At 42.5% G+C, this 26,754-nt stretch overlaps 1 protein-coding gene across 1 annotated transcript; it reads right to left on the reverse strand.

The window, feature by feature from the left end:
* Positions 1-3,763: 3,763 nt before the first annotated feature.
* Positions 3,764-26,744, reverse strand: senp3b (SUMO specific peptidase 3b). Its single transcript, XM_021614682.2, has 11 exons — positions 26,423-26,744; positions 24,595-25,380; positions 24,035-24,175; positions 22,252-22,363; positions 19,674-19,821; positions 12,894-12,941; positions 7,509-7,586; positions 5,710-5,847; positions 5,388-5,471; positions 5,241-5,291; positions 3,764-4,647 (listed from the first exon to the last, which is right to left on the reverse strand). Exons 2-11 carry the CDS (start codon positions 25,340-25,342, stop codon positions 4,537-4,539), a joined length of 1,659 nt encoding a protein of 552 aa, XP_021470357.1. The 5' UTR covers positions 25,343-25,380; positions 26,423-26,744; the 3' UTR covers positions 3,764-4,536.
* Between the last annotated feature and the right edge of the window lie 10 nt (positions 26,745-26,754).

Consider the following 26,754-nt stretch of genomic DNA (forward strand, 5'->3'; position numbering starts at 1 on the left):
ATGCATGATAGTCTTTCACAGTTGAGGAGAAATTGACTACTTCTCTTCTAAACTTTTTAAGAAACATTTGGGTGTTGAAAATGCCTAACCACTTGTATAATCTATTTGCATAAACTACAAACAGACATACTGTACATACCCCAGACACGCCACTATGGGTTTCTTCACGGTACCCAAACCATAAACAGAATTATTGAGTCGCTCAGTTACGTATAGAGCCATGTCATTGTGGAATGCTCTGCCACCAGAGGTTACTCAGTTATGTATAGAGCCATGTCATTGTGGAATGCTCTGCCACCAGAGGTTACTCAGTTACGTAAAGAGCCATGTCATTATGGAATGCTCTGCCACCAGAGGTTACTCAGTTACGTATAGAGCCATGTCATTGTGGAATGCTCTGCCACCAGAGGTTACTCAGTTACGTATAGAGCCATGTCATTATGGAATGCTCTGCCACCAGAGGTTACTCAGTTACATATAGAGCCATGTCATTATGGAATGCTCTGCCACCAGAGGTTACTCAGTTATGTATAGAGCCATGTCATTATGGAATGCTCTGCCACCAGAGGTTACTCAGTTACATATAGAGCCATGTCATTATGGAATGCTCTGCCACCAGAGGTTACTCAGTTACGTATAGAGCCATGTCATTATGGAATGCTCTGCCACCAGAGGTTACTCAGTTACGTATAGAGCCATGTCATTATGGAATGCTCTGCCACCAGAGGTTACTCAGTTACGTATAGAGCCATGTCATTATGGAATGCTCTGCCACCAGAGGTTACTCAGTTACATATAGAGCCATGTCATTATGGAATGCTCTGCCACCAGAGGTTACTCAGGCAAAAAAAGTTTAGCGTTAAAAAAACATTGAAAAAAAACATATTGTATCACAGCGCATATAATCATATGAAAGTGTGTAAATAGTATTTTTGTTGTCTTTCATATATATTTAAAACTGTTATTTTATTTTTTAATGTAAGCTAAGGACCCTGGGACTAAACACCTCCCTCTGCAACTGGATCCTTGACTTCCTGACGGGCCGCGCCCAGGTGGTAAGGGTAGGTAACAACACATCTGCCATGCTGGTCCTCAACACTGTTAACTCATGACTACATGGCCAAGCACGACTTCAACACCATCATTAAGTTTGCCGATGACACAACAGTGGTAGGCCTGATCACCGACAATGATGAGACAGCCTATAGGGAGGAGGTCAGAGACCTGGCCGTGTGGTGACAAGACAACCTCTCCCTCAACGTGATCAAGACAAAGGAGATGATTGTGGACTACAGGAAAAGGAGGACCGAGCACGGCCCCATTCTCATCGACGGGGCTGTAGTGGAGCAGGTTGAGAGCTTCAAGTTCCTTGGTATCCACATCACCAACAAACTATCATGGTCCAAACATACCAAGACAGTCGTGAAGAGGGCACGACAAAGCCTATTCCCCCTCAGGAGACTGAAAAGATTTGGCATGGGTCCTCAGATCCTCAAAGTTCTACAGCTGCACCAGAGAGCATCTGATTGCATTACCGCCTGGTACGGAAACTGCTTGGCATCCGACATTGTTACAGCAAAATTTTGGAATAAATATGGTATGCATTAATGGCTTTGTTTTCCCCAAATTCAGTGGTGTAAAGTACTTAAGTAAAAATACTTTAAAGTACTACTTAAGTCATTTTTTGGGGTATCTGTACTTCACAATTTATATTCTTGACAACTTTTACTTCACCACATTCCTAAAGAAAATAATGTAAACTCAGCTAAAAAGAAACGTCCTCTCACTGTCAACTGTGTTTATTTTCAGCAAACTTAACATGTGTAAATATTTGTATGAACATAAGATTCAACAACTGAGACATAAACTGAACAAGTTCCACAGACATGTGACTAACAGAAATTGAATAATGTGTCCCTAAAAAGGGGGGGTAAAAATCAAAAGTAACAGTCCGTATCTGGTGTGGCCACTAGCTGCATTAAGTACTGCAGTGCATCTCCTCCTCATGGACTGCACCAGATTTGCCAGTACTTGCTGTGAGATGTTACCCCACTCTTACCCCAAAGCACCTGCAAGTTCCCAGACATTTCTGTGAGGAATGGCCCTAGACCTCACCCTCCGATCCAGCAGGTCCCAGACGTGCTCAATGGGATTGAGATTCGGGCTCTTCGCTGGCCATGGCAGAACACTGACATTCCTGTCTTGCAGGAAATCACGCACAGAACGAGCAGTATGGCTGGTGGCATTATCATGCTGGAGGGTCATGTCAGGATGAGCCTGCAGGAAGGGTACCACATGAGGGAGGAGGATTTCTTCCCTGTAACACACAGCATTGAGATTGCCTGCAATGACAACAAGCTCAGTCCGATGATGCTGTGACACACCGCCCCAGACCATGATGGACCTTCCAACTCCAAATCGATCCTGAGGCCTCGGTGTAACGCTCATTCTTTTGAACGATAAACGATAATCCGACCATTACCCCTGGTGATACAAAACCGCAACCTGTCAGTGAAGAGCACTTTTTGCCAGTCCTGTCTGGTCCAGCGACGGTGGGTTTGTGCCCATAGGCGACATTGTTGCCGGTGATGTCTGGTGAGGACATGCCTTACATCAGGCCTACAAGCCCTCACTCCAGCATCTCTCAGCCTATTGAGAACAGTCTGAGCACTGATGGAGGGATTGTGCATTCCTGGTGTAACTCGGGCAGTTGTTGCCATCCTGTACCTGTCCCGCAGGTGTGATGTTGGAATGTACCGATCCTGTGCAGGTATTGTTACACGTGGTTTGTCACTGCGAGGACGATCAGCTGTCCATCCTGTCTCCCAGTAGCGCTGTCTTAGGCATCTCACAGTACGGACATTGTGCCCTGGCCACATCTGCAGTCCTCATGCCTCCTTGCAGCATGCCTAAGGCACCTTCACACAATGTATAATGCACACCCTTATCAAGAGAAAATACCCAGTCATCCCTACTGCCGCTGATCTGGCAGACTCACTAAACACAAATGCTTAGTTTATAAATGATGTCTGAGCGGTTTTGTGTGCTACTGGCTATCTGTAATTTATTTATTTATTTTTTAAATCAAGACAAATCATGCTGTCTGTTTTGCTTTAATATAGGGAATTTGGAATGTATACTTTTGATACTTAAGTATATTTTAGCAATTACATTTACTTTTGATACTTAAGTAAATCTCAGTATTTGTTTTTAAATGTACTTAAGTAGTATTTTACTGGGTGACTTTCACTTGAGTCATTAAGGTATCGTTACTTTTACTCCATTGCATCTTCATGAAAAACCATCCTATTCCTCAATTTAAATGTATTCGCTTAATAGATGACAGAAATATTCAACTTCCATTCATCTCTTCCGTGTTTGTTTATTCTTATCAACTTTGTCTATCATTGTCGGTTGCCACTATTGCCTTGTGTTATCCTTGATGATTTTCTTAAATTCTAAGTGGAGGCGTCACCGGCTGGAGCACCTTTATGTATGCATTTAAAAATAATTGTCTAAAATTCAATAAATGCTTTTTAAAAGATAAGTCAATTATGTTCCATCTGACTTCTGCTCAAAACACACACAAAAAACTTAACACATGATACCTATCAACAACGTGCTTTCAGTTACTAAAATAAAGAGGGAAATATGATGTAATACCACGTGCTTCCCTGGTCAAAAGTGATGCACTATTAAAAAAGGGGCATAGGCTGCCATTTGGGATCCAAAGTTGTTTGTAGCCGGCATGGTCCAACCCACATGACGTCAACATGAACTAGTCAGATAGTTTTTATTTGAATCAAAATAAGAAACAGAAATCATCACTGCCCTCAAAACACCATGAACAATAAGCATTAGCAACATGTTTATTTTTTTTTTTACTGACGAGAGGGCGGAACAAAAAACAAGAACTTAAGTAAAGAAGCTAGAATAACCACTTGTTTCCACTCCAATCTTGTCTGTTTGGGGGGCTCCTGCGTCGATAAGGTGATAAATCTGTTGAGAGAAAGAGAGAGTCTCCCAAGTCCAAATAAAATGGTTTTTAAAATTTTTAAAATACAGTTTCACTGTCAGAGAATAGCAGACATGGTTTACGTCCCAAAAGGAACCCTATTACCTATACCTTGTACTGCATCTGATCAAGGCCCAATAAGGCTAGGGTCAAAAGTAGTACACTACATAGGGAACATTGAGCCATTTAGGACGCACTCTTAGACTTGGCCTCTGTCAACCACAAGGAAACAACCATGGACATGAAAATTAAAAACTATGGGGGGGGGGGGGGGGGTGTCAAGGGAGAAAAACAGAAAGAGGGCAGAAAACACGTGGGGAGAAAATATAAAATGCCCTCCTGACTTAAAGTAAGTAGTAAAGTCTCTGGATGTCGTTGTGAAGAGAAAAATGTTCCTTTGAAATGTAACACTCTTTTCCTTTCTTTCAGTCACTAGCTTAACCATAGCTTGTTAGAACCATCCCTCACTTCCTCGTTAGAATCTGCCGCTTCTTCACTAAGAATCCTCAGAGGGCGTGGCGTCACAGCGAGAGCTTGCAGTGACACAGTTCTTTGTACATGAGTCTTCTCAGTTTGGGCATATCCTGCTGGCCGAAGCTGAACGGCTGCCCCAGGGCCAGAGTCTTGCAGTACTGGAAGGAACACAGAGAGAGAGGTTAGACATAGTGCAGTGTTTCCCAAACTCTATCCCAGGCCCTGCCTGGGTGCAGGTTTTGGCCCTAGCACTACACAGCTGATTCAAATAATCAAAGCTTGTAGAGTTGAAAAAAAAAAAAAGTACACCCAGGGGTGTCCTGAGGACAGAGTTGGGGAAACCCTGCCCTAGTGTCGTGAACAAAGGGCCCCAAAGCAGTGTCCAGGCCTTCTGGCACCAAATGGTTCCAGCTAGCCATCAGAGGGCAAAGGTTAAGCGGTTATCATATCAAACCTATTAAATCCTAGTGTTTTGGATCTTTGTTATTTCTATATTCTTATTTTTAAAAATGTAGTTCTGTCTTGTTTATTAGTGTTCTGTATTATGTCATGTTTCATGTGGACCCCAAGAAGAGTGGCTGCTGCATTTGCAAAAGCTAATGGCGATCCTAATACAATCCTGATTTAAAAGGAGTGTCTAGGTCTTGGGGCTGGATTTGGAATTCAGCACAAGAGTGTGACGTACATGGACAGCTATGAACCATGGCTCACGATCCAAGTATGAACATCTAGGATTATAATTAGGACCCACCTGAAGAACGAACGCTCCGCAGTCACTGTCATTGTTCTGGCGGCCAACATTCTGAAACACACATCGAAATGTTTTGGTAAAACAACATATTCCCCGACACAGTCAAACAATCATCTGGTTGTTAATTCCTGAGAAATCTTGACATACCATTTTGAAATAGCCTTTCCACCCTGTGAGGAAATCTCTCTGGTCTTTCTTGACAGCCTCCGCCTGCAGGTACTTTGCAATATGCTGAGGTGGTGGAAAAGAGCAGATCATTTATAGAGACCAGTTCTTGAAGTGGGCTGATGCTGTCCGCAACTTCACATTTAACTGCTTTAATACTGGCTCCTAAATATAAAATACCTAATGCCCAAAATGAGTACTGTCAACTATTTCAGTCCCACTTCAAAACACAGACTAAATCAATATAGGTGATTTTTGGGACTTGTTCTAATCTGACAGTCACGAGTGGCAGTCAGGCACTCACCTTTGGGCAGCGTCGGTTAAGTGTGCGTTGGGAATCGAAGTAGGTGATGGCCCTACGGGGGATGTCCACACTGACCAGGGACCAGTGGACCTCCAGGTGGATGGGGATCAACAGCAGGTCCTTCTGGAATATATCCACCTGAGTGAGAGCATTATGATGAATAACAACACGTAATATGTGCTATTTTCATCCGAGAGGGGAAAGAGAGAAAGGGTTGAAGTGAAAGTGTTGTCTGTCCTGGTTTGCTCTTGGGGAAGGGGGGTTAAGACTTGGGTTTCTGTTCGGGCACTTTAACAAAATACATTTGTAAAGACGACTACACACTAGTACAATCAACATGCGGTAGGAGACAACGCTACAGCAGATGGCAAAAGTTGAAATATTTTAACTCTGGCGACAAGTCTCGTCTACCGTGGCGGCTGACGGCATTTACCGTCATGCTCTAATAGAAAACAATGAAATCCGTTTTGCTGTCTAGCTTGTACCATCTAAAGGCACCATTAGAGTTAGCTAAGATGACATCAAAAGCTGAACGCAATGGCTTCGCCTGGGTAAACTTGCCAGGTAAGTACACTGAAAAAAAAAATATAACACGAGATACTAAAATCTTTGAAATGTATACAAGTTACAGTTCATAAGGAAATCAGTCTATTGACATCAATTCATTCGGCACTAATCTATGGATTTCACATGACTGGGAATACAGATATGCATCAGTTGGTCACAGATACTTAAAAAGGTAAGTTAGGGGTGTGGATCAGAAAACCAGTGACCACCATTTCCCTCATGCAGCATAACATCTCCTTCGCTTAGAGTTGATCAGGCTGTTGATTGTGGTCTGTGGAATGTTGTCCACTCTTCAATGACAGAAGTTGCTGGATATTGGCAGGAACTGGAACACTCAGTCGTACAAGTCAATCCAGGGCATCCCACACATGCTTAATGGGTGCCATGCCTGGTGAGTATGCAGGCCATGGAAGAACTGGGACATTTTCAGCTTCCAGGACTTGTGTACAGATCCTTGCGACATGGGGTCGTGCATTATCATGCTGAAACATGAGGATGGCTGTGGATGAATGGCACAACAATGGGCCTCAGGGTCTCCTCACGGTATATCTATGCATTCAAATTGCCTTCGATAAAATGTAAACTGTGTTCTCCGTAGCTTATGCCCGCCCATACCATAACCCCACTATGGGGCACTCTGTTCACTACGTTGACATCTGCAAACTGCTCACCCACACATAATCTTCAGTTGTGAGGCCGGTTGGACGTACTGCCAAATTCACCAAAAAGACATTGGAGGCGGCTTATGGTAGAGAACTTAACATTAACAGCTCTGGTGGACATTCCAACAGTCAGCATGCCAATTGCACGCTCCCTCAAAACTTGGAGACATCTGTCGCATTGTATTGTGACAGAAGTGCACATTTTAGGAGTGGCCTTTTAATGTCCCCAGCACAAGGTGCACCTGTGTAATGATCATGCGGTTTAATCAGCTTCTTAATGTGCCACACCTGTCAGGTGGATGATTATCTTGGCAAAGGAGAAACACTAACAGGGATGTAAACACATTTGTGCACAAAATAAGAGAAATAAGCTTTGTGTGTTTTGAACATATGGGATCTTTTATTTCAGCTCATGAAACATGGGACCAACACTTTAAAATGTTGCATTTATCATTTTTGTTCAGTGAGGTATGCTACAATTTCAATGGAAAATGGATTGACAAAGGATCATGAAAAGCCAGCGTAAGGGGGAAAAGAAAACATTTATGGGATGAATATAGGGTTTCTTACGTTCTTTGTCCATCGTTTGACTCCATCGTAGCCTTTCGTCCTCAACTTGTCGTAAAAGAAACTGTTGAAGAAGTGAACCTGAGAGAGGGAGCAAGACGGATGGTACAGGTATTCTCATTCACTGAATATAGTGCCTTCAGAAAGTATTAATACCCCTTGACTTAAATCAACATTTTGTATTTATTTTCTCACCCATCTAACACAATACTCCATAATGACAAAGTGAAAGTGTTTTTGAAAATTTCACAAATGTATTGAGAATGAAATACGGAGCTCATTTACATACAGTACATGTCAAAAGTTTGAACACACCTACTCATTCAAGGATTTCTTTATTTTTACTATTTTCTACATTGTAGAATAGTGAAGCCCTCAAAACTAGGAAATAACACATGGAATCATGTAGTAACCAAAGTGTTAAATCAAAATATATTTTATAACTGAGATTCGTCAAAGTAGCCACCCTTTGCCTTGACAGCTTTGCACACTCTTGGCATTCTCTCAACCAGCTTCACCTGGAATGCTTTAACAGTCTTGAAGGAGTTCCCACATATGCTGAGCACTTGGTGGCTGCCTTTCCTTTGCGGTCCAACTCATCCCAAATCATCTCAATTGGAACCAAAAGTCTCAAATTTGGACTCAAACCAAAAGGACAGATTTTCACCGGTCTAATGTCAACTGCTTGTGTTTCTAGGCCAAAGCAAGTCTCTTCTTATTGGTGTCCTTTAGTAGTGGTTTCTTTGCAGCAATTCAACCATGAAGGACTGATTCACGCAGTCTCCTCTGAACAGTTGATGTTGAGATGTGTGTTACTTGAAATCCGTGAAGCATTTATTTGGGCTGCAATCCGAGGTGCAGTTAATTCTAATGAACTCGTCCTCTGCAGCACAGGTAACTAACTCTGTCTTCCTTTCCTGTGGCGGGCCTCAAGAGAGCCAGTTTCACTAGATGGTTTTTGCGACTGCACTTGAAGAAACTTTCAAAGCTCTTAAATGTCTGGATTGACCGACCATCATGTCTTAAAGTAATGGACTGTCATTTCTCTTTGCTTATTTGAGCTGGTCTTGCCATAATATGGACTTGGTCTTTTACCAAATATGTCTCTTCTGTATACCACCCCTACTTTGTCACAACACAACTGATGAGCTCAAATGCATTAAGAAGGAAATAAATTCCACAAGGCACACCTGTTAATTGAAATACATTCCAGGTGACTACCTCATGAAGCTGGTTGAGAGAGTGCAAGCGTGAAAAACTGTCATCAAGGCAAAGGGTGGCTACTTTGAAGAACCTGAATTTTTAAATATATGTTCAACACTTTTTTGGTTGTGATGTCTTTACTACTATTCTACAATGTAGAAAATGGTAAAAATAAAGAACAATCTTGGAACGAGTAGGTGTGACCAAACTTTTGACTGGTACAGTAAATACTCACACCCCTTTGCTATGACACTACAAATTGAGCTCAGGGGCATCCAATTCCCTTTGATCATCCTCACAATGTCACTACAACTTGAGAGTCTACCTGTGGCCAATTCAAATTGTTATTTAGAAAGAAATACACATCTATGTAAGGTCCCACAGTTGACAGTGCATGTCAGAGCAGAAACTATACCATGAAGTCCAACAAACTGTTCATAGATCTTTGGGATACAATTGGGGAAGGGTATAAAACAATTTCTAGAGTGTTGTAAGTTTCCAAGAGCAGTGGTCTCCATCACTGGGAAAGTAAAAAACAAAATATGGATCTAGCCAGACTAAAGATGGCCATCCGACCAAACGTGCAAGAATGACCTTGGTGACCAAGAACTAAATTACCACTGATTTTAGATCTACAGTTTTAGAGTTCCTTGGCTCAGATGGTAGAACCTTCCAGTAGGAAAACCATCTCTACAGCACTTCACCAATCTGGCATTTATGAGAGAATGGCAAGACTGAAGCCACTCCTAAGAAAAAGCCACATGACAGCAAGCCTGGAGTTTGCATAAAGGCACGTGAAAGACAAGAGTCTGGTCTGAAGAGACAAAAAAGTGGAACTCTTTGGCCTGAACGCAGAGCAAAACCAGTCACAACTCATCACCCATCTAATACCATCCCTCCCATGAAGCATGGTGGTGACCAATGTTCCCTCTAAGCTGCCACACAGAAGAAATATCAGACTTAGTATGCAAGACATTTTGTTATAGGCAGAATGCATCGAAGTAGGATTCCATTGCATTGACTCAGCACAACTAAGCACCTACTTTACACAGACCGCTGCGGAATAACCGTTCAGAGCTGCGGTATCCCTATATGGAAATAGACCATTGCCATATATAGATCTGTGCCATTTATTTGAACTGGACTGTGTTTACAGCATGAGCGGTGGCGAGTAGACGCGCTTGTTTTGAGATCAAAGCGAAAGCTGCATTTAGCCATGTGTGCACAGTTCATATCCTTGGCTAGTCAGTGAGTTATTAGCCCAGTCAGACCATTTGTAGTCAGCAACATTTCTAGATATCTTTGAAAAGCTAGTCAGGTGAAGAGCTTTTTTTTTTTTTTTTTATCTTAAAGGGGCATTGTTGTATTTTGAGACAAGCTCGAATAAGCTAAGTAGCCAATAGGCAGAGGGTAGCATAATTTGCCTGATTCCCTGTAATAACAGTATGGGAATAATAATGGATTTTATTTTGTAAAGTGGTTTCTTGCATCAACCACCATTTTCAGTCACCTTGTCTGAAGGACAAGTGGATGAGCAGGTTAATGTCAAGCACTGCATGACTTTTTCAAATTGCTCATGGAATGTAGGTCTACATTGAACACTAGCTTACAGTAGCAGCCAATGTGTTTATGATAGACCAGCCATTTCCATGTTAACATTTTATGGGATGCATTTTCTCCATTGTTTTTGATGGTAGGCCACTCTGGTAGGCCTACATTATGATCAAATAGCCATTGTAGCCTACTTGACTACTGTCTGAAACTGTAACTTAAAGCGGATAAAGCCTGTGTTCACAGTAAACACGCGCTGGAAGTTGCACAGAAGTTTGCGCTCAGCAGACCTGAAATTTGCTCAGTGCTAGAATAAAATTGAGGGAACATTGGTGGCAGCATCATGCAATGGGGTAGCTTTTGAGCGGCAAGGACTAGGAGACTGGTAAGGATAGAGGGAACAATGAATGGAGTCAAATACAGGCAAATCCTTGATGAGAACCTGCTTCAGAGTGCAAATGACAGATTGGGGTGTAGATTGACACTCCAACAGGACATTGACCCAAAGAAACGCTAGAATGGTTTCAGAACAAGAATGTGAAAGTCCTTGAATGGCCCAGACTTGAATCGTGCTGAAAATTTGTGGAGACTTGAAGATTGTTATTCACTGCTGCTCCCCATCGAACTTAAAGCTTGAGAAAATCTGCAAGGAAGAATGGGAGAAAAATCCCCAAATCCAGATGTGCAAAGCTGATAAGACATCCAACACGACTCAGTTGTAAACGCCGCCAAAGGTGCTTCTACTAAATTAATCCTAGAGGTCAACCGATTAATCGGAATGGCCGATTATTTAGGTATTTCTAGACACCGATTAGGCCGATTTTTTAAAACACCTTTATTTATCCTTTATTTAACTAGGCAAGTCAGTTAAGAACACATTCTATTTTTAATGACGGCCTAACGGTAGGTTAACTGCCTTGTTCAGGGGCAGAATGACAGATTTTTACCTTGTCAGCTCGGGGATTCAATCTTGCAACTGTACAGTTAACTAGTCCAACGCTCTAGCCACCTGATTACATTGCACTCCACGAGGAGACTGCAGTAAGAAGCCAAGGTAAGTTGCTAGCTAGCATTAAACTTATCTTTTAAAAAACAAGCAATCAATCATAATCACTAGTTAACTACACATGGTTGATAATATTACTAGTTTTTTATCTAGCGTGTCCTGCGTTGCAAATAATCGATGCGGTGCGTATCGTTGCTCCAATGTGTACCTAACCATAAACATCAATGCCTTTCTTAAAATCAATACACTGAAGTATACATTTTTAAACCTGCATATTTAGCTAAAAGAAATCCAGGTTAGCAGGCAATATTAACCAGGTGAAATTGTGTCCCTTCACTTGCGTTCATTGCACGCAGAGTCAGTGTATATACAACAGTTTGGGCCGTCTAATTTTCCAGAATTTTACATAATTATGACATAACATTGAAGGTTGTGCAATGTAACAGGAATATTTAGACTTAGGGATGCCACCCGTTAGATACAATACGGAACGTTTATTATTTCAGTGAAATACGGAACCGTCTTGTTTTCGAGATGATAGATTCGAACATATGAATGACCCAAGGCTCGTATTTCTGTGTGTTATTATGTTATAATTAAGTCTATGATTTGATAGAGCAGTCTGACTGAGCGGTGGTAGGCACCAGCAGGCTCGTACGCATTCATTTAAAAAGCACTTTTGTGCGTCCAGCTGCTCTTCGCTGTGCTTCAAGCATTGAGCTGTTTATGACTTCAAGCCTATCAACTCCCGAGATTAGGCTGGTGTAACCGATGTGAAATGGCTAGCCAGTAAGCAGGGTGCGCTCTAATAGCGTTTAAAACATCACTCGCTCTGAGACTTGGAGTAGTTGTTCCCCTTGCTCTGCATGGGTAACACTGCTTTAAGGGTGGCTGTTGTCTATGTGTTCCTGGTTCGAGCCCAGGTAGGGGCGAGGAGAGGGACGGAAGCTATACTGTTACACTGGCAATACTATAGTGCTTATAAGAACATCCAATAGTCAAAAGGTATACGAAATACAAATCGTATAGAGAGAAATAGTCCTATAATTCCTACAACCTAAAACTTCTTACCTGGGAATATTGAAGACTCCTGTTAAAAGGAACCACCAGCTTTCATATGTTCTCAGCAAAGAACTTAAACGTTAGCTTTCTTACATGGCACATATTGCACTTTTACTTTCTTCTCCAACACTTTGTTTTTGCATTATTTAAACCAAATTGAACATGTTTCATTATTTATTTGAGGCTAAATTGATTTTATTGATGTATTATATTAAGTTAAAATAGGTGTTCATTCAGTATTGTTGTAATTGTCATTATTACAAATACATTTGATAAAAAAATTAAAATAATTTAATTGTTTGATTAAACGGCGTTGAAAAATCATAAATCGGTCAACCTCTAGTTAATACTTATGCAAATGTGGTAATATATTGAAAATGCAGTATAGAACTATCAAAAAATATGTTTTCACTATCATTATGCAGTATTATGTGTAGATGGGTAAAAAAAAGAATTGGAACAAGTCAGGGGGTATGAATACTTACTTGAGGCACTGTATATGGTTTTTCTGTGGAGGGGAAAAACATCATGGATTTTGTGGAAGTGTGTTGTAAATGTTTTCCTACCTTCTCGGGCACCGAGTCCATCACAAGGTCACCATACATGTTCATGACCTGAAGAAACATTTTATCACCACAATGTACAATGCCTTGCTTTTAAACTGTTTAAAGGCCCAGTTCTGTCAAACATGATGTTCCTGTGCTCTATCTACACACACACACTTACCAGTTTGGAATAATACTGTAAAATTGTGGAAATGTTACTACCCTTTTAGTTATAAAAGCGGTTTTGGGAAACAAAACACAAAAAAAAAAACATTTTCTGTGGGATGGAGTTGACACTTACCTGGTGGCATCACCAGGCAGTAAATTCATTAATAGATCAATGAGAGTTCCAAACCTCTCTGCTAACATCTAGTTTTCGGTTTTCCCCTCCCCACTCAGACCACTCCCAGACAGTCATAGCAAAACTCTTGCTTGAGAAATTGCTATTTGTTTCTTTTTGACTATTTTAACCAAAAAACAATCACAGTAACCATGTTTCCATCCACAGTTGTTATGCAAGTAAAGTTATACTGTATAAATAAAAATAAAAAAAATCACAGCTGTGATGGAAACAGGTAGTTTCGGTACAATTTTATAAACGCAGACATAATTTGTTAGTTCGACGTGGTGGGATCTTTTTGTGAAGTTAAATTAATTATGCGATAAATTCCAGTGTAAATGCCTTTATGGACAAATATAGATTATAATAACCTTCATATAGAAGTAAACTTGGAGTCACACAATGATATGGTGTGTGTGGTCCTCCCACTGTCCATGTTATCTGGGATCCTTGGGACGTCCCTATCCCATTGAAGTTGAAATAAAAAAAATGTAGAAGGGACACTTCCGGATTTGGGCATTGAGGCCCTTTATCTACTTCCCCAAAGTCAGATGAACTCTTGGATACATTTGTTATGTCTTGGTGTCCAGTATGAAGAAAGTGAGAGATAGTTTCATGAACCAATGATAACTAGCGTTAACCTAGACTACCAGTCATTGCGCTATCTGCTAGCACGCAGATACCATAGACCTCCAGTCATTGCGCTAACATTACTTAGCAATTGACCTAGTTAACATAAATACAAAAATGGTATCCACGAGTTCACCCGACTCTGGGGAAGTAGAAAAAGGGCCTCATTACCAAAATCCTGAACTATCCCTTTAAGGTAAGGGATAAGGTTAGGGTGGAGATGAAGGTTAGGGTTTAGAGTCAGGATGTCCCAAGGATTCCGAATAGCACTGACCTACCTCGCACTACGACTAGAAAAACCATGCATTTAGTTAAGATACAGATTAAATAAATGAAGAACTTCAGAGTGGTGAGCATGATGCTCTTAAAAAAAAAAAAAAAGGTTCAATGCTTGGCTGCCATTTGACCAAAAAATATTCTTGCTCTTATCCATAATAATCTCATGTAGACCAGGGCTTTCCCAAACTGGGTCCTGTGGCCCCACCTGGGTGCACGTTTTGGATTTGACCTAGCACTACACAGCTGATTAAAATAATCAAAGCTTGATGTGTTGGTTATTTTGTGTAGTGTTTGGGCAAAAACAAAAATGTGCACCCAGGGGGATCCCAGGGACCGAGTTTGGGAAGACAAGTCTACCCACACAGCATTCTGAGTTGTTAGTAAGAGTGCATGTGCCATGACCAACATAGGCACATTTGCCATTTAACACTAAGGTAGATTTGAAAATACAATGGAAACACATCTTACTTTAGATTATTATTCGGCAATTTTTTTTGTTGTTGATAAAAAGTCAATCTGGTGGAAACGAACCACTTGTAAGAAAATTATACAGTGCCACCAACACATCCCGCTACCAAAACCTGCAGGCTCTCTTTCACTGCAGCCAATGTTACTAAAACATTTAAACGTTAAAACCCTCGCAAGGCTGCAGGCCCAGACGGCATCACTAGCCGAGTCCTCAGAGCATGTGCAGACCAGCTGGCTGGTGTGTTTACAGACATATTCAATCAATCCTTATCCCAGTCTGCTGTTCCCACATGCTTCAAGAGGGCCAGCATTGTTCCTGTTCCCAAGAAAGCTAAGGTAACTGAGCTAAATGACTGCCCCGTAGCACTCACTTCCGTCATCATGAAGTGCTTTGAGAAACTAGTCAAGGACCACATCACCTCCACTCTACCTGACACCCTAGACCCACTCCAATCTGCTTACCTCCCCAATAGGTCCACAGACGACGCAATTACAATCAGACTGCCCTAACCTTCTGGACAAGAGGAATACCTATGCAAGAATGCTGTTCATTGACTACAGCTCAGCATTTAACGCCATAGAACCCTCCAAACTCGTCATCAAGCTCGAGACCCTGTGACTCGACCCCGCCCTGCACAACTGGGTCCTGGACTTCCTGACGGGCCGCCCCCAGGTGGTGAGGGTAGGAAACAACATCTCCACCCCGCTGATCCTCAACACTGGGGTCCCACAAGGGTGCGTTCTCAGCCATCTCCTGTACTCCCTGTTCACCCACGACTGCACGGCCATGTACACCAACTGAATCATCAAGTTTGCAGACGACACTAGTGATAGGCTTGATTACCAACAACGACGAGACGGCCTACAGGGAGGAGGTGAGAGCCCTCGGTGTGTGGTGTCAGGAAAATATTCTCACACTCAATGTCAACAAAACAAAAGGAGATGATCGTGGACTTCAGGAAACAACAGAGGGAGCAGCCCCCTATCCACACCGACGGGACAGTAGTGGAGAAGGTGGAAAGTTTTAAGTTCCTCGGCGTACACATCACGGACACACTGAAATGGTCCACCCACACAGACAGCGTGGTGAAGGCGGCGCAGCAGCGCTTCTTCAACATCATGAGGCTGAAGAAATTTGGCTCGTCCAAACACTCAAACTTTTACAGACGCACATCCTGTCGGGCTGTATCACCGCCTGGTACGGCAACTGTTCCACCCACAACTGTAAGTCTCTCCAGAGGGTAGTGAAGTCTGCACAACGCATCACCGGGATCAAACTACCTGCCCTCCAGGACACCTACACCACCCGATGTCACAGGAAGGCCAAAAAGATCATCAAGGACAACAACCACCCGAGCCACTGCCTGTTCACCCCGCTATCATCCAGAAGGCGAGGTCAGTACAGGTGCATCAAAGCTGGGACCGAGAGACAAAAGCTGTTTTTCAATCTCAAGGCCATCAGACTGTTAAACAGCCATCACTAACATTGAGTGGCTGCTGCCAACATACTGACTCATCTCTAGCCACTTTAATAATAAAAACTTGGATGTAATAAATGTATCACTAGCCACTTTAAACTATTCCATGTTATATAATATATTACACCTTTATTTAACCAGGTGGGCTAGTTGAGAACAAGTTCTCATTTGCAACTGCGACCTGGCCAAGATAAAGCAAAGCAGGTCTACACATACAACAACAGTTACACATGGAATAAACAAACATACAATCAATAATACAGTAGAAAAATCTGTGCAAATGAGGTAGGATAAGAGATGTAAGGCAATAAATAGGCCATAGAGGCTAAATAATTACAATTTAGCATTAACACTGGAGTGATAGATGTGCAGATGATGATGTGCAAGTAGAGATACTGGGGTGCAAAATAGCAAAAACATAGGGATGAGGTAGTTGGGTGGGCTATTTACAGATTGGCTGTGTACAGGGACAGTGATCAGTAAGCTGCTCTGACAGCTGATGCTTTAATTAAGCTAGTGAGGGAGATATAACTCTCCAGCTTCAGTGATTTTTGCAATTCATTCCAGTCATTGGCAGCAGAGAACTGGAAGGAAAGGCAGCCAAAGTAGGTGTTGGCTTTGGGGATGACCAGTGAAATATACCTGCTGGAGCACGTGCTATGGGTGGGTGTTGCTATGGTGACCAGTGAGCTGAGATAAGGCGGAGCTTTACCTAGCAAAGACTTATAGATGTAGCGAGGGCCAGCCAACGAGAGCATACAGGTCGCAGTTTTGGGTAGTATATGGGGCTTTGGTGACAAAACAGATGGCACTGTGATAGACTACATCCAAATTGCTGAGTAGAGTGTTGGAGGCTATTTTGTAAATGACATGGCCGAAGTCGGGGATCGGTAGGACAGTCAGTTTTAATAGGGTATGTTTGACAGCATGAGTGAAGGAGGCTTTGTTGCGAAATAGGAAGCCAATTCTAGATTACATTTTGTATTGGAGATGTTTAATGAAAGCCTGGAAGGAGAGTTTACAGTCTAACCAGACACCTAGGTATTTGTAGTTGCCCACATTTTAAGTCAGAACCGCCCAGAGTAGTGATGCTGGACGGGTAGGGAGGTACGGGCAGCGATCGGTTGAAGAGCATGCATTTAGTTTTACTTGCATTCAAGAGCAGTTGGAGGCCACGGAAGGAGAATTGTATGGCATTGAAGCTCATCTGGAGGTTAGTCAACACAGTGTCCAACGAAGGGTCAGAGGTATACAGAATGGTGTCGTCTGTGTAGAGGTGGATCAAAGAATCACCAGCAGAGAGAGCAACATCATTGATGTATACAGAGAAGAGAGTCGACCTGAGAATTGAACCCTGTGGCACCCCCATAGAGACTGCCAGAGTTCCGGACAACAGGCCCTCCGATTTGACATACTGAACTCTATCGGAGAACTAGTTGGTGAACCAAGCGAGGCAATCATTTGAGAAACAAAGGCTGTTGATTCTGCCAATAAGAACGTTGTGATTGACAGAGTCGAAAGCCTTAGCCAGGTCGATGAATACGGCTGCAAAGTAATGTCTCTTATTGATGGCGGTTAAATCGTTTAGGACCTTGAGCGTGGCTGAGATGCACCCATGACCAGCTCTGAAACCAGATTGCAAAGCGGAGAAGGTACGGTGAGATTCGAAATGGTCGGTAATCTGTTAACTTGGCTTTCAAAGACCTTAGAAAGACAGGGTAATGGGCCTCCCGGGTGGCGCAGTGGTTAAGGGCGCTGTACTGCAGCGCCAGCTGTGCCACCAGAGACACTGGGTTCGCGCCCAGGCTCTGTTGTAACCGGCCGCGACCGGGAGGTCCGTGGGGCGATGCACAATTGGCCAAGCGTCGTCCGGGTTAGGGAGGGCTTGGTCGGTAGGGATGTCCTTGTCTCATCGCGCACCAGCGACTCCTGTGGCGGGACGGGCGCAAGGTGCACGGTGTAGCCTCCGACACATTGGTGCGGCTGGCTTCCGGGTTGGATGCGCGCTGTGTTAAGAAGCAGTGCGGCTGGTTGGGTATCGGAGGACGCATGACTTTCAACCTTCGTCTCTCCCGAGCCCGTAGGTTGTAGCGATGAGACAAGATAGTAGCTAATACAAAATTGGGGAGAAAAAGGGGTAAAAATTCAAAAAAGAAAGAATAGAGAAAGGTCTGTAGCAGTTTGGGTCTAGAGCGTCTCCCCCTTTGAAGATGTGGATGACCGAAAACAGCAGAGGCATATTTGGAGGGCGAGTTAGTTAGGATGATATCTATGAGGGTGCCCGTGTTTACAGATTTGGGGTTGTACCTGGTAGGTTCATTGATAATGTGTGTGAGATTGAGGGCATCAAGCTTAGATTGTAGGATGGCCAAAGCATGTCCCAGTTTAGGTCACCTAGCAGCACGAGCTCAGAAGATAGATGGGGGGCAATCAATTCACATATGGTGTCCAGGGCACAGCTGGGGGCAGAGGGTGGTCTATAGCAAGAGGCAACGGTGAGAGACTTGTTTCTGGAAAGGTGAATTTTTAGAAGTAGAAGCTCGAATTGACAGAACTCTGCAGGCTATCACCGCCCCCTTTGGCAGTTATCTTGGCGGAAAATGTATGTGTGTAAATATATGTATATATTGTACTCTATACCATCGAACAGCATAGGCAAGAAGCAGTAGGCCTTCGCTCATCCATATATTTTTATGCACATATTCTTATTCATTCCTTTACACTTGTGTATAAGGTAGATGTTGTGAAATTGTTAGATTACTTGTTAGATATTACTGCATAGTCGGAACTAGAAGCACAAGCATTTCGCTACACTCGCATTAACATCTCCTAACCATTTGTATGTGACGAATACAATTTGATTCATAGACTGTGCTCTCTGCTACCGGAGCGCCAAGTCTTGGTCTACAAGGCTTCTAAACAGCTTCTACCCCAAAGAGATAAGACTCCTGAACAGCTAATCAAATGGCTACCCAGACTATTTGCATTACCTGCCCCCCAACCCCCGCATTTGCTGCAACACTATTAATCTATGCAGTCACTTTAACCTACATGCACATATTACCTCAATTTCCTCGACTAACCTTTGCCCCCGTACATTGACTTTGTACCGGTACCCTGTATATAGCCTTGCTTTTGTTATTTTACTGCTGCTCTTTAATTATTTGTTACTTTTATTTTTTTTCTTAAAACTGCATTGTTGGTTAAGGGCTTGTAAGTAAGCATTTCACTGTAAGGTAAGCTGTTGTATTCGGTGCATGTGATAAATACAATTCGAGGTACTTAAATTGTTACCTAGAAATGATTTGATACCGAGATAAAAATGGTTGCATTGGAGCTTGAAAAATAACAGCTCTTTGCAAACAAGGCACAATCCTAACTTGACATGCAAACAAATACAAATTTTGCTTAAGTCATGCAAAGACGTCCTTGCAAAATACGCAAAATGTATGCAAAAATTCAAGTGCAGATATGAAGTTAGAATCCAGTCTGTTGTATTTGGTCGGGGGTCCCACCTTAGGGCATAAAGTTGTTTTATGACTTGTTATAAGCATGCAACAGGCCTGATAATGCTTTATAGAGTGTTTAGTACAGGGTGCCACCCACCTGGTCATTGAGCCAGTTCTGTCCGTACAGCGTGCTGAGATCATCCATGGTGAGGACATGACGCTTGTAGTTGACGCGGAACCCTCGCACCATGGCCGTGCCGGACGACCTCTGGTAGGACTGGATTAGGTGTTGCACCACCGCTTTCCTGTTGGACATGGAAACAGACGAGGAATATAAAACGTTCAAAACCTTTTCTGTATTATACTGGCCGCCTTTTTGTATTTTTTGGAAATATGACATTAGTAAAGGATAACAACTTGAACCATTAAAAAAATAAAAAATAATTTTACACACATACATACAGTTGAAGTCAGAAGTTTACATACATCTTAGCCAAATACATTTAAACTCAGTTTTTCACAATTCCTGACATTTAATCCCAGTAAAAATTCCCCGTCTAAGGTCAGTTAGGATCAACACTTTATTTTAAGAATGTGTCATCTCAGAATAATAGTAGAGAGAATGATTTATTTCAGCTTTTATTTCTTTCATCACATTCCCAGTTGGTCAGATGTTTACATACATTCAAATAATATTTGGTAGCATTGCCTTCAAATTGTTTAACTTGGGTCAAACATTTTGGGTAGCCTTCCACAAGCTTCCCACAATAGGTTGGATAAATTATGGACCATTCCTCCTGACAGAGCTGGTGTAACTGAGTCAGGTTTGTAGGCCTCCTTGCTTGCACAAGCTTTTTCAGTTCTGCCCACAAATTTCTATAGGATTGAGGTCAGGGCTTTGTGATGGCCACTCCAATACCTTGAAATTATATATCCACATAATTTTCCTCCCTCATGATGCCATCTATTTTGTGATGTGCACCAGTCCCTCCTGCAGCAAAGCACCCCCACAACATGATGCTGCCACCCCCGTGCATCACTTTTGGGATGGTGTTCTTCGGCTTGCAATCCTCCCCCTTTTTCCTCCAAACATAACAATGGTCATTATGGCCAAACAGTTATATTTTTGTTTATTCAGACCAGAGGACATTTCTCCAAAAACTACCATCTTTGTGCCCATTTGCAGTTTTAAACTATAGTCTGGCTTTTTCATGGCGGTTTTCGAGCAGTGGCTTCTTCCTTGCTGAGCGGCCTTTCAGGTTATGTCACTATAGGACTCGTTTTACTGTGAATATAGATACTTTTGTATCTGTTTCCTCCAGCATCTTCACAAGGTCCTTTGCTGTTGTTCTGCACTTTTTTGATTTGCACTTTTCGCACCAAAGTACATTCATCTCTAGGAGACAGAACGTGTCTCCTTCCTGAGCGGTATGACGGCTGCGTGGTCCCATTGTGTTTATACTTGCGTACTATTGTTTGTACAGATGAACGTGGTACCTTCAGGCATTTACAAATGGTTCCCAAGGATGAACCAGACTTGTGGAGGACTACAACTTTTTTTCTGAGGCCTTGGCTGATTTCTTTTGATTTTCGCATGATGTCAAGCAAAGAAGCAGTGAGTTTGAAAGTAGGCCTTGAAATACATCCACAAGTCCACCTTCAATTGACTAATGGTGTCAATTAGCCTGTCTGAAGCTTCCAAAGCCTTGACATCATTTTAAAAAAGATGTTCCAAGCTGTTTAAAGGCACAGTTAACTTAGTGTTCTGACCCACTGGAATTGTGATAGATTATTTCACATAAAATTCAGTGTAAGGTTAAACAATTATTGGGAAAATGACTTGTGTCATGCACAAAGTAGATGTCGTAACCGACTTGCCAAAACTATAGTTTGTTTACAATAAATTTGTGGAGTGGTTGAAAAACGAGTTAATGACTCCAACCTAAGCGTATGTAAACTTCTGACTTCTACTGTGTGTCTGTGTGTATATATTAAAAGTTTACACTTGGTAACAGCTGGGTCATATTCAATAGTGCACACTGTAGCAAGACATTTTTCTACAACTATTCCCTCAGTTTAATTCCGGTTTCTTCTGTTTGGTGCATAAACCCTGGTGATGGTGAATGGACAGAACTGGCTCAATGACCAAGTGGGCGGGACCCTGTACTAAACACTCGACAAAGCATTATAATACCTGTTGCATTACAGATGGCTTAAGTCACCATCTTCAGTTCATAAGATGAATGCCTTGTCATAACAAAAAGACTAACTTGCATCAACATACTGAGAACTTGGGTGATGCTGGTAACATGTTGGTGGTTTCCTTTCCCTTTGGTTCAAATAGCTTAACAGATAAGAAGAGGTAAATTCAAATCATAGAATTAGATTCTATGTGTGCTGCGTAGAAGGAATGCGTGACTACTCTCTGTAAGGACAGATTTATTTACATTCCACCAGGCCTCGGCCAACAGAACAAAGCTTTTTAAGGCCAACATTTAAAAGGCTCCTTACCGATCCCAAGTCGACATCAGTTAGTATAAATATTAGGCTACATTGTGTTTCTTTTTTGGGTTGGTGTCACTCTCTGTGTATGTGTTCCTGCACAGTACAGGAAATTATGTTTCATTGGGGTTTGTACATGTTTACCGTGTGTGAACCATGCGCAGGTGTGCGTGTATTGCTTTGCATATCTGTGTGTGTTTGCATGTGTATGTATGTGTGTGGGTCAGACGGACCTGTGAGGCTGTGAGAAGTTGTCATTGAAGATGTCCTGTAGTTTCTCCACCACGTCGTCAGCGTGGATGGGGATCAGACTGCCATACTTCTGGAGAGACTCGTCCAGGATCCCTGAGATAATGGGAAAACAGAATGTTGGGAGAGTAATAGTGAATCACACAGACAGTAGAGGATTCTACTATGGGGGGAAAATCACACAGACAGAGGATTCTACTATGGGGGGAAAATCACACAGACAGAGGATTCTACGATGGGGGGGAATCACACAGACAGAGGATTCTACTATGGGGGGAAATGACAGACAGTAGAGGAAAATAAATAAATCACACAGTAGAGGACTCTACTATGTGTGTGTGTGGGGGGCCTTCAGCAGCCAAGCTCAGTCCTATAATCATATCCTGTTGGTAGCAGGTGTGCAAAGAAACTATACCAATAGGAAAGAAGAACCTTAATGTCTCTTACTTTAACTGAGCATCAATTGACACCAGATGTAGATTTCACCGGAGTTGATGCAACACTTCCTTGAAATGAACTGACCACCTGCACTGACTCTCCCTACCTAAATACACTCGCCCCCCCCCAATTCCCCCTTCCCCAAAGCAAGTGTAAATATTGGACTATAAATTGAGCCTAACTGTATTATCCTTCAGCTAACATGTTTATTCTATACTACTGAACCGTTTACTTTATGTTCATATTCTTATATTTAATTATTTATGACTGTTGATGCATTGTGGAGAAGGTACCTTCAAGTAAACTTGTCATTGGACAGTGTATACTGTACATACGACTAATAAAGCTTGGACCTTCCTTTTACATTTTCATCATAGGTTTGGTATGTAAAACCATGGCTGCGGTCCAAACACTTAAAGACACACCCTCGTCCACTTACCCTCGCCTTGTGCCCTTGCGGGAATCCCTGTCGCCATCTCTGAGAGCGGTCCAAATGATTAGCCAAGCAAGGGAAGTTTGACGTAAGCCCCCCAGCCCTTGTTTTTAGTCGGCTTTGTGAGTGTGCAATTATGTTCACTCCGGGGCCAGAAACTCCCCATAATTTAATTTGCGACGATTGTACATCCGCTAAGAAAAGTCAGCGAAAACTTAAACAACATCAATGGATCAGTCAACATAAAAGTTTAAGTAAAAACAAATACAAATAAGTTTGAAATTGTGCTACTAATGCACACGACGGTACAAACGTGTCTTGTAAAAAGTATATGTTTTTGTTTGGTTATCATTTGGAAATTTAAAAAAAATAAAAAATAGCCTGCCTAGCTGGAACTTATGAAGAACAACGTTAGTTAGCTAATTAATTTGCTAGCTATCATACAGTAGGCATATATGAATAATTATACAATTAATATAAGTAGACATGCACTCATTATAAAGGACCCACAAGCTACCGGTGGCTGAAAACACAATCATCGCGGGATGAACGAATTGCGAATTTCCGGCCAAGGGTGGTCCATTTAAAAATCCTTTCTTCCTTCCTTCCTTCCTTGCCCTGCAAGTGTATAATTGTCAGACGTCATCAAGTGTCCACTTAATTTGAGGGCTGAGTGGATAGGGTGTGTCTTTTAAGTGTTTGGACAGCAGCCCATGTCATCCAACAAGCTTAAATTTCTCCAACTCTAACAAAATATGACATGAATTGATGTACAGTGTATTTGCCAGAAATGTCTGCATAACATGTTTGTAAGAGTGTGTTAGTAATTTCATAACATAATCAATTTAACTAGAAAAGGTAATTTTCCGGAAGAACAATTATATGTTTTAGTTTACCATGCACGCAGCTCATGTGTTCTTCAGTGAGGGCGACCTCCACAGGTTTCTCTCGGACGATAGAGTAGGAAGCCTCCGGTTCCCCCAGAACTCCCATCTGGATGGACTGGTAATCTCCTGAGTAACCATTCAACCGGTCGTCTGCAGGGATGACAACTTTAGTCAATTCAAATGTTATTCATCACATGCTTGGTAAACAACAGGTGTAGATGAACAGTGAAATGCTTAGTTACGGGCCCTTCCCAACAACACAGAGAGAATTTCTAACATTATGATGATTGTCATCTTACATCCTGGTTAGTATGAGTTTAGGAATAGTTAAAACATTACGGCAGTTATCGTGGAGATTACACCGTTTAAGATTGGTCAAAATCAAGGCACTCATTGTCAGACGCTATAAGCAATACACTTGTTTTCCTCTACTAAGTTAATGGTACCCGTTAATGTGTATAAAATAGATGGAATGTTTTATGTATTGCTACATCCAAGTGTGTTGTTTATCGAAGAAACTGTCAACCCTTCTGTTTCTCAAAAACAACTTCCCCATCTAGGGAGCTCACCTCGTTCAGACCCACTGAGCCTCTCGTCGTCTGACAGCGGGCTGAGGCCCGGGTCTGCTCCCCTCCTGTGCCGGTTGGCGTACTGACTGTACTGGGGCCACTTCCTCGCCCTCCTGTGCCCCAGGGTGCCGACCCACAGGGCCCGCTGACGCCAGGTCTTCCAATGCTGAGTAAGGCGGGACCGAAGGCCGGAATGGGAGCGGAGCTTCCGCCAGCGCCTTAGCCTGCGCTGCCGGAGCACATTGAGCCTGGACTGGATAGGGTTGCTGGGAAAGTCCCTGGCTTTATTTTCGGCCTGGTTGTTGTCATTGTCGTCATCATCATCCTCCAGTGGTGCTTGCAGCTGGTGATGATGATTCTGCTCTTGTAGGGATGTGGTGGGAACCATGTGTGGGACCTCCCATTCAACCTCAGCCTCCTCTCCATCTTCCTCCTCTTCTTCCTGCTCCTCCTCATCCCAGCCTTCACCTTCAAAATCCACTTCTTCCTCATCTTCTTCCTCATCCCCATCCTCCTCCATCTCCTCCCGCTCCAACTCCTCCATGTACTCAGCATCCCAGGCCTCCCTTTCTTTCTGGTCCAGTTTCAGGTGCATGGGGCTAGGCATCTGGTGGGTGGAGGTGGGGTCCATCCCCAGATGACCCCCAGAGATTCCTACACCACCACCTCCACTGTCTTCCTGGCCCACAGCTAGGCCCAGCTCTCCCTGCCAGCGGTTCTGTGCTAGGCTGCTACCACTGTCCCTCATGGTCCACGGGCAACCCACGACCTGCGCCAGCTCGTCGCCTGTGGAACGAGTGAGGGGAGAGACAATGGAAGAATGGCACATGACTGGTTAGTGTTTGTTTTTTTGCAGTAGGTAAAGGTATTCTGGTACTAATAAGCAAATATATATAAAATGAAGTGTCTCGCATATGTGGGGCGGCAGCGTAGCCTAGTGGTTAGAGTGTTGGACTAGTAACCGGAAGGTTGCGAGTTCAAACCCCCGAGCTGACAAGGTACAAATCTGTCGTTCTGCCCCTGAACAGGCAGTTAACCCACTGTTCCCAGGCCGTCATTGAAAATAAGAATTTGTTCTTAACTGACTTGCCTGGTTAAATAAAGGTAAAAAAAAAAAAAAAAAAAAAAAATCTGCAACCATTTTTTTTTTTTCTGCAATTATTTGGCCAAATGTGTGTGTTAGCTAGATAAGCTGTCCATGTCACATAGGTAGTTCTCAACAGCTCAATATAAGTTAAATTTGCATCGACTAATTTACATCATTGGCCGTGAAAAAGCAATACGTGACGTTACTGTAACTAATCATTATTGCTATGAACAGGAAACAGAATGTGTAATTATTGCGCTAGCTAGGCAGTGGAGGTTTACACTCCTATTGAAGACGCAAAAGAATACATACTTTACAAATTTGCATTACAGGACTGCTCATTAGGTAGTAAAACATCAGCTGGCAAGGTGGCTACAGCTGGCGTATGCAGCTAGTTTGTTAGCCATTAGCTGCTAAGCTAACTAGCTAACGTTAGCTAGCTAATGAAAAGATGGATACATGTTTAGGTTGTTTCGACATGACCTACTTAAGCTAATTTTACGTTAACCATCAAAATACGTATATGTTACACCTTACTGGGTTACATACACAATGTAGAATCCAATGCATTCGTGATATAGCAAGTTAGCTACATAACAAATTAGGTGTAAAACGGTGCTGTTAGCAAGACTAGCTAGTTATGTCGCTGCTAACGCAAGCTAACTAGCCAACATAAAAATAAAAAAAATACACCCGGTCGGCCTAACGTACGCGTTAGAGATAACGCTAACCCGTACTCACCGTTAAACTGCAGTTTTGTGCAAATATATGACTTATATACAGTTAAGCGTTTGCGCAGTGTTTTAAATTATATTTGGGATCAAAACGGACACCAATGTTCTAGTAAACCTCATTCAATGAAGCAGACAGGTGTAGTTAAAGCAATCGTCAGTCACCCCCGTTACTTTGATCCCTTTCCGGACTTCCGGTTTCAAGAAAATAACATCACTTTTAGAACAGATGATTTGCTGTTATACGGCACTATGCATAATAAGGGACATAACTTAAATTACATTTGGGACGTTTTAAAATGGGTTAAAAAGCAGTAGCAGTTTAGCAAGACGATTTTATAA

This window comes from Oncorhynchus mykiss, chromosome 9 (assembly GCF_013265735.2).
Source record: "Oncorhynchus mykiss isolate Arlee chromosome 9, USDA_OmykA_1.1, whole genome shotgun sequence".
In the NCBI taxonomy this organism is placed as follows: Eukaryota; Metazoa; Chordata; class Actinopteri; order Salmoniformes; family Salmonidae; genus Oncorhynchus; species Oncorhynchus mykiss.

Excerpts from the sequence above, each read along its gene's own strand:
- senp3b (XM_021614682.2), bottom strand. The coding sequence starts at position 25,342 with ATGAGGGACAGTGGTAGCAGCCTAGCACAGAACCGCTGGCAGGGAGAG. Across the intron at positions 5,472-5,709 it reads TTAACCGACGCTGCCCAAAG|CATATTGCAAAGTACCTGCA; the intron begins GTGAGTGCCTGA and ends CCACCACCTCAG. Across the intron at positions 5,292-5,387 it reads GGAAAGGCTATTTCAAAATG|AATGTTGGCCGCCAGAACAA; the intron begins GTATGTCAAGAT and ends TGTGTGTTTCAG.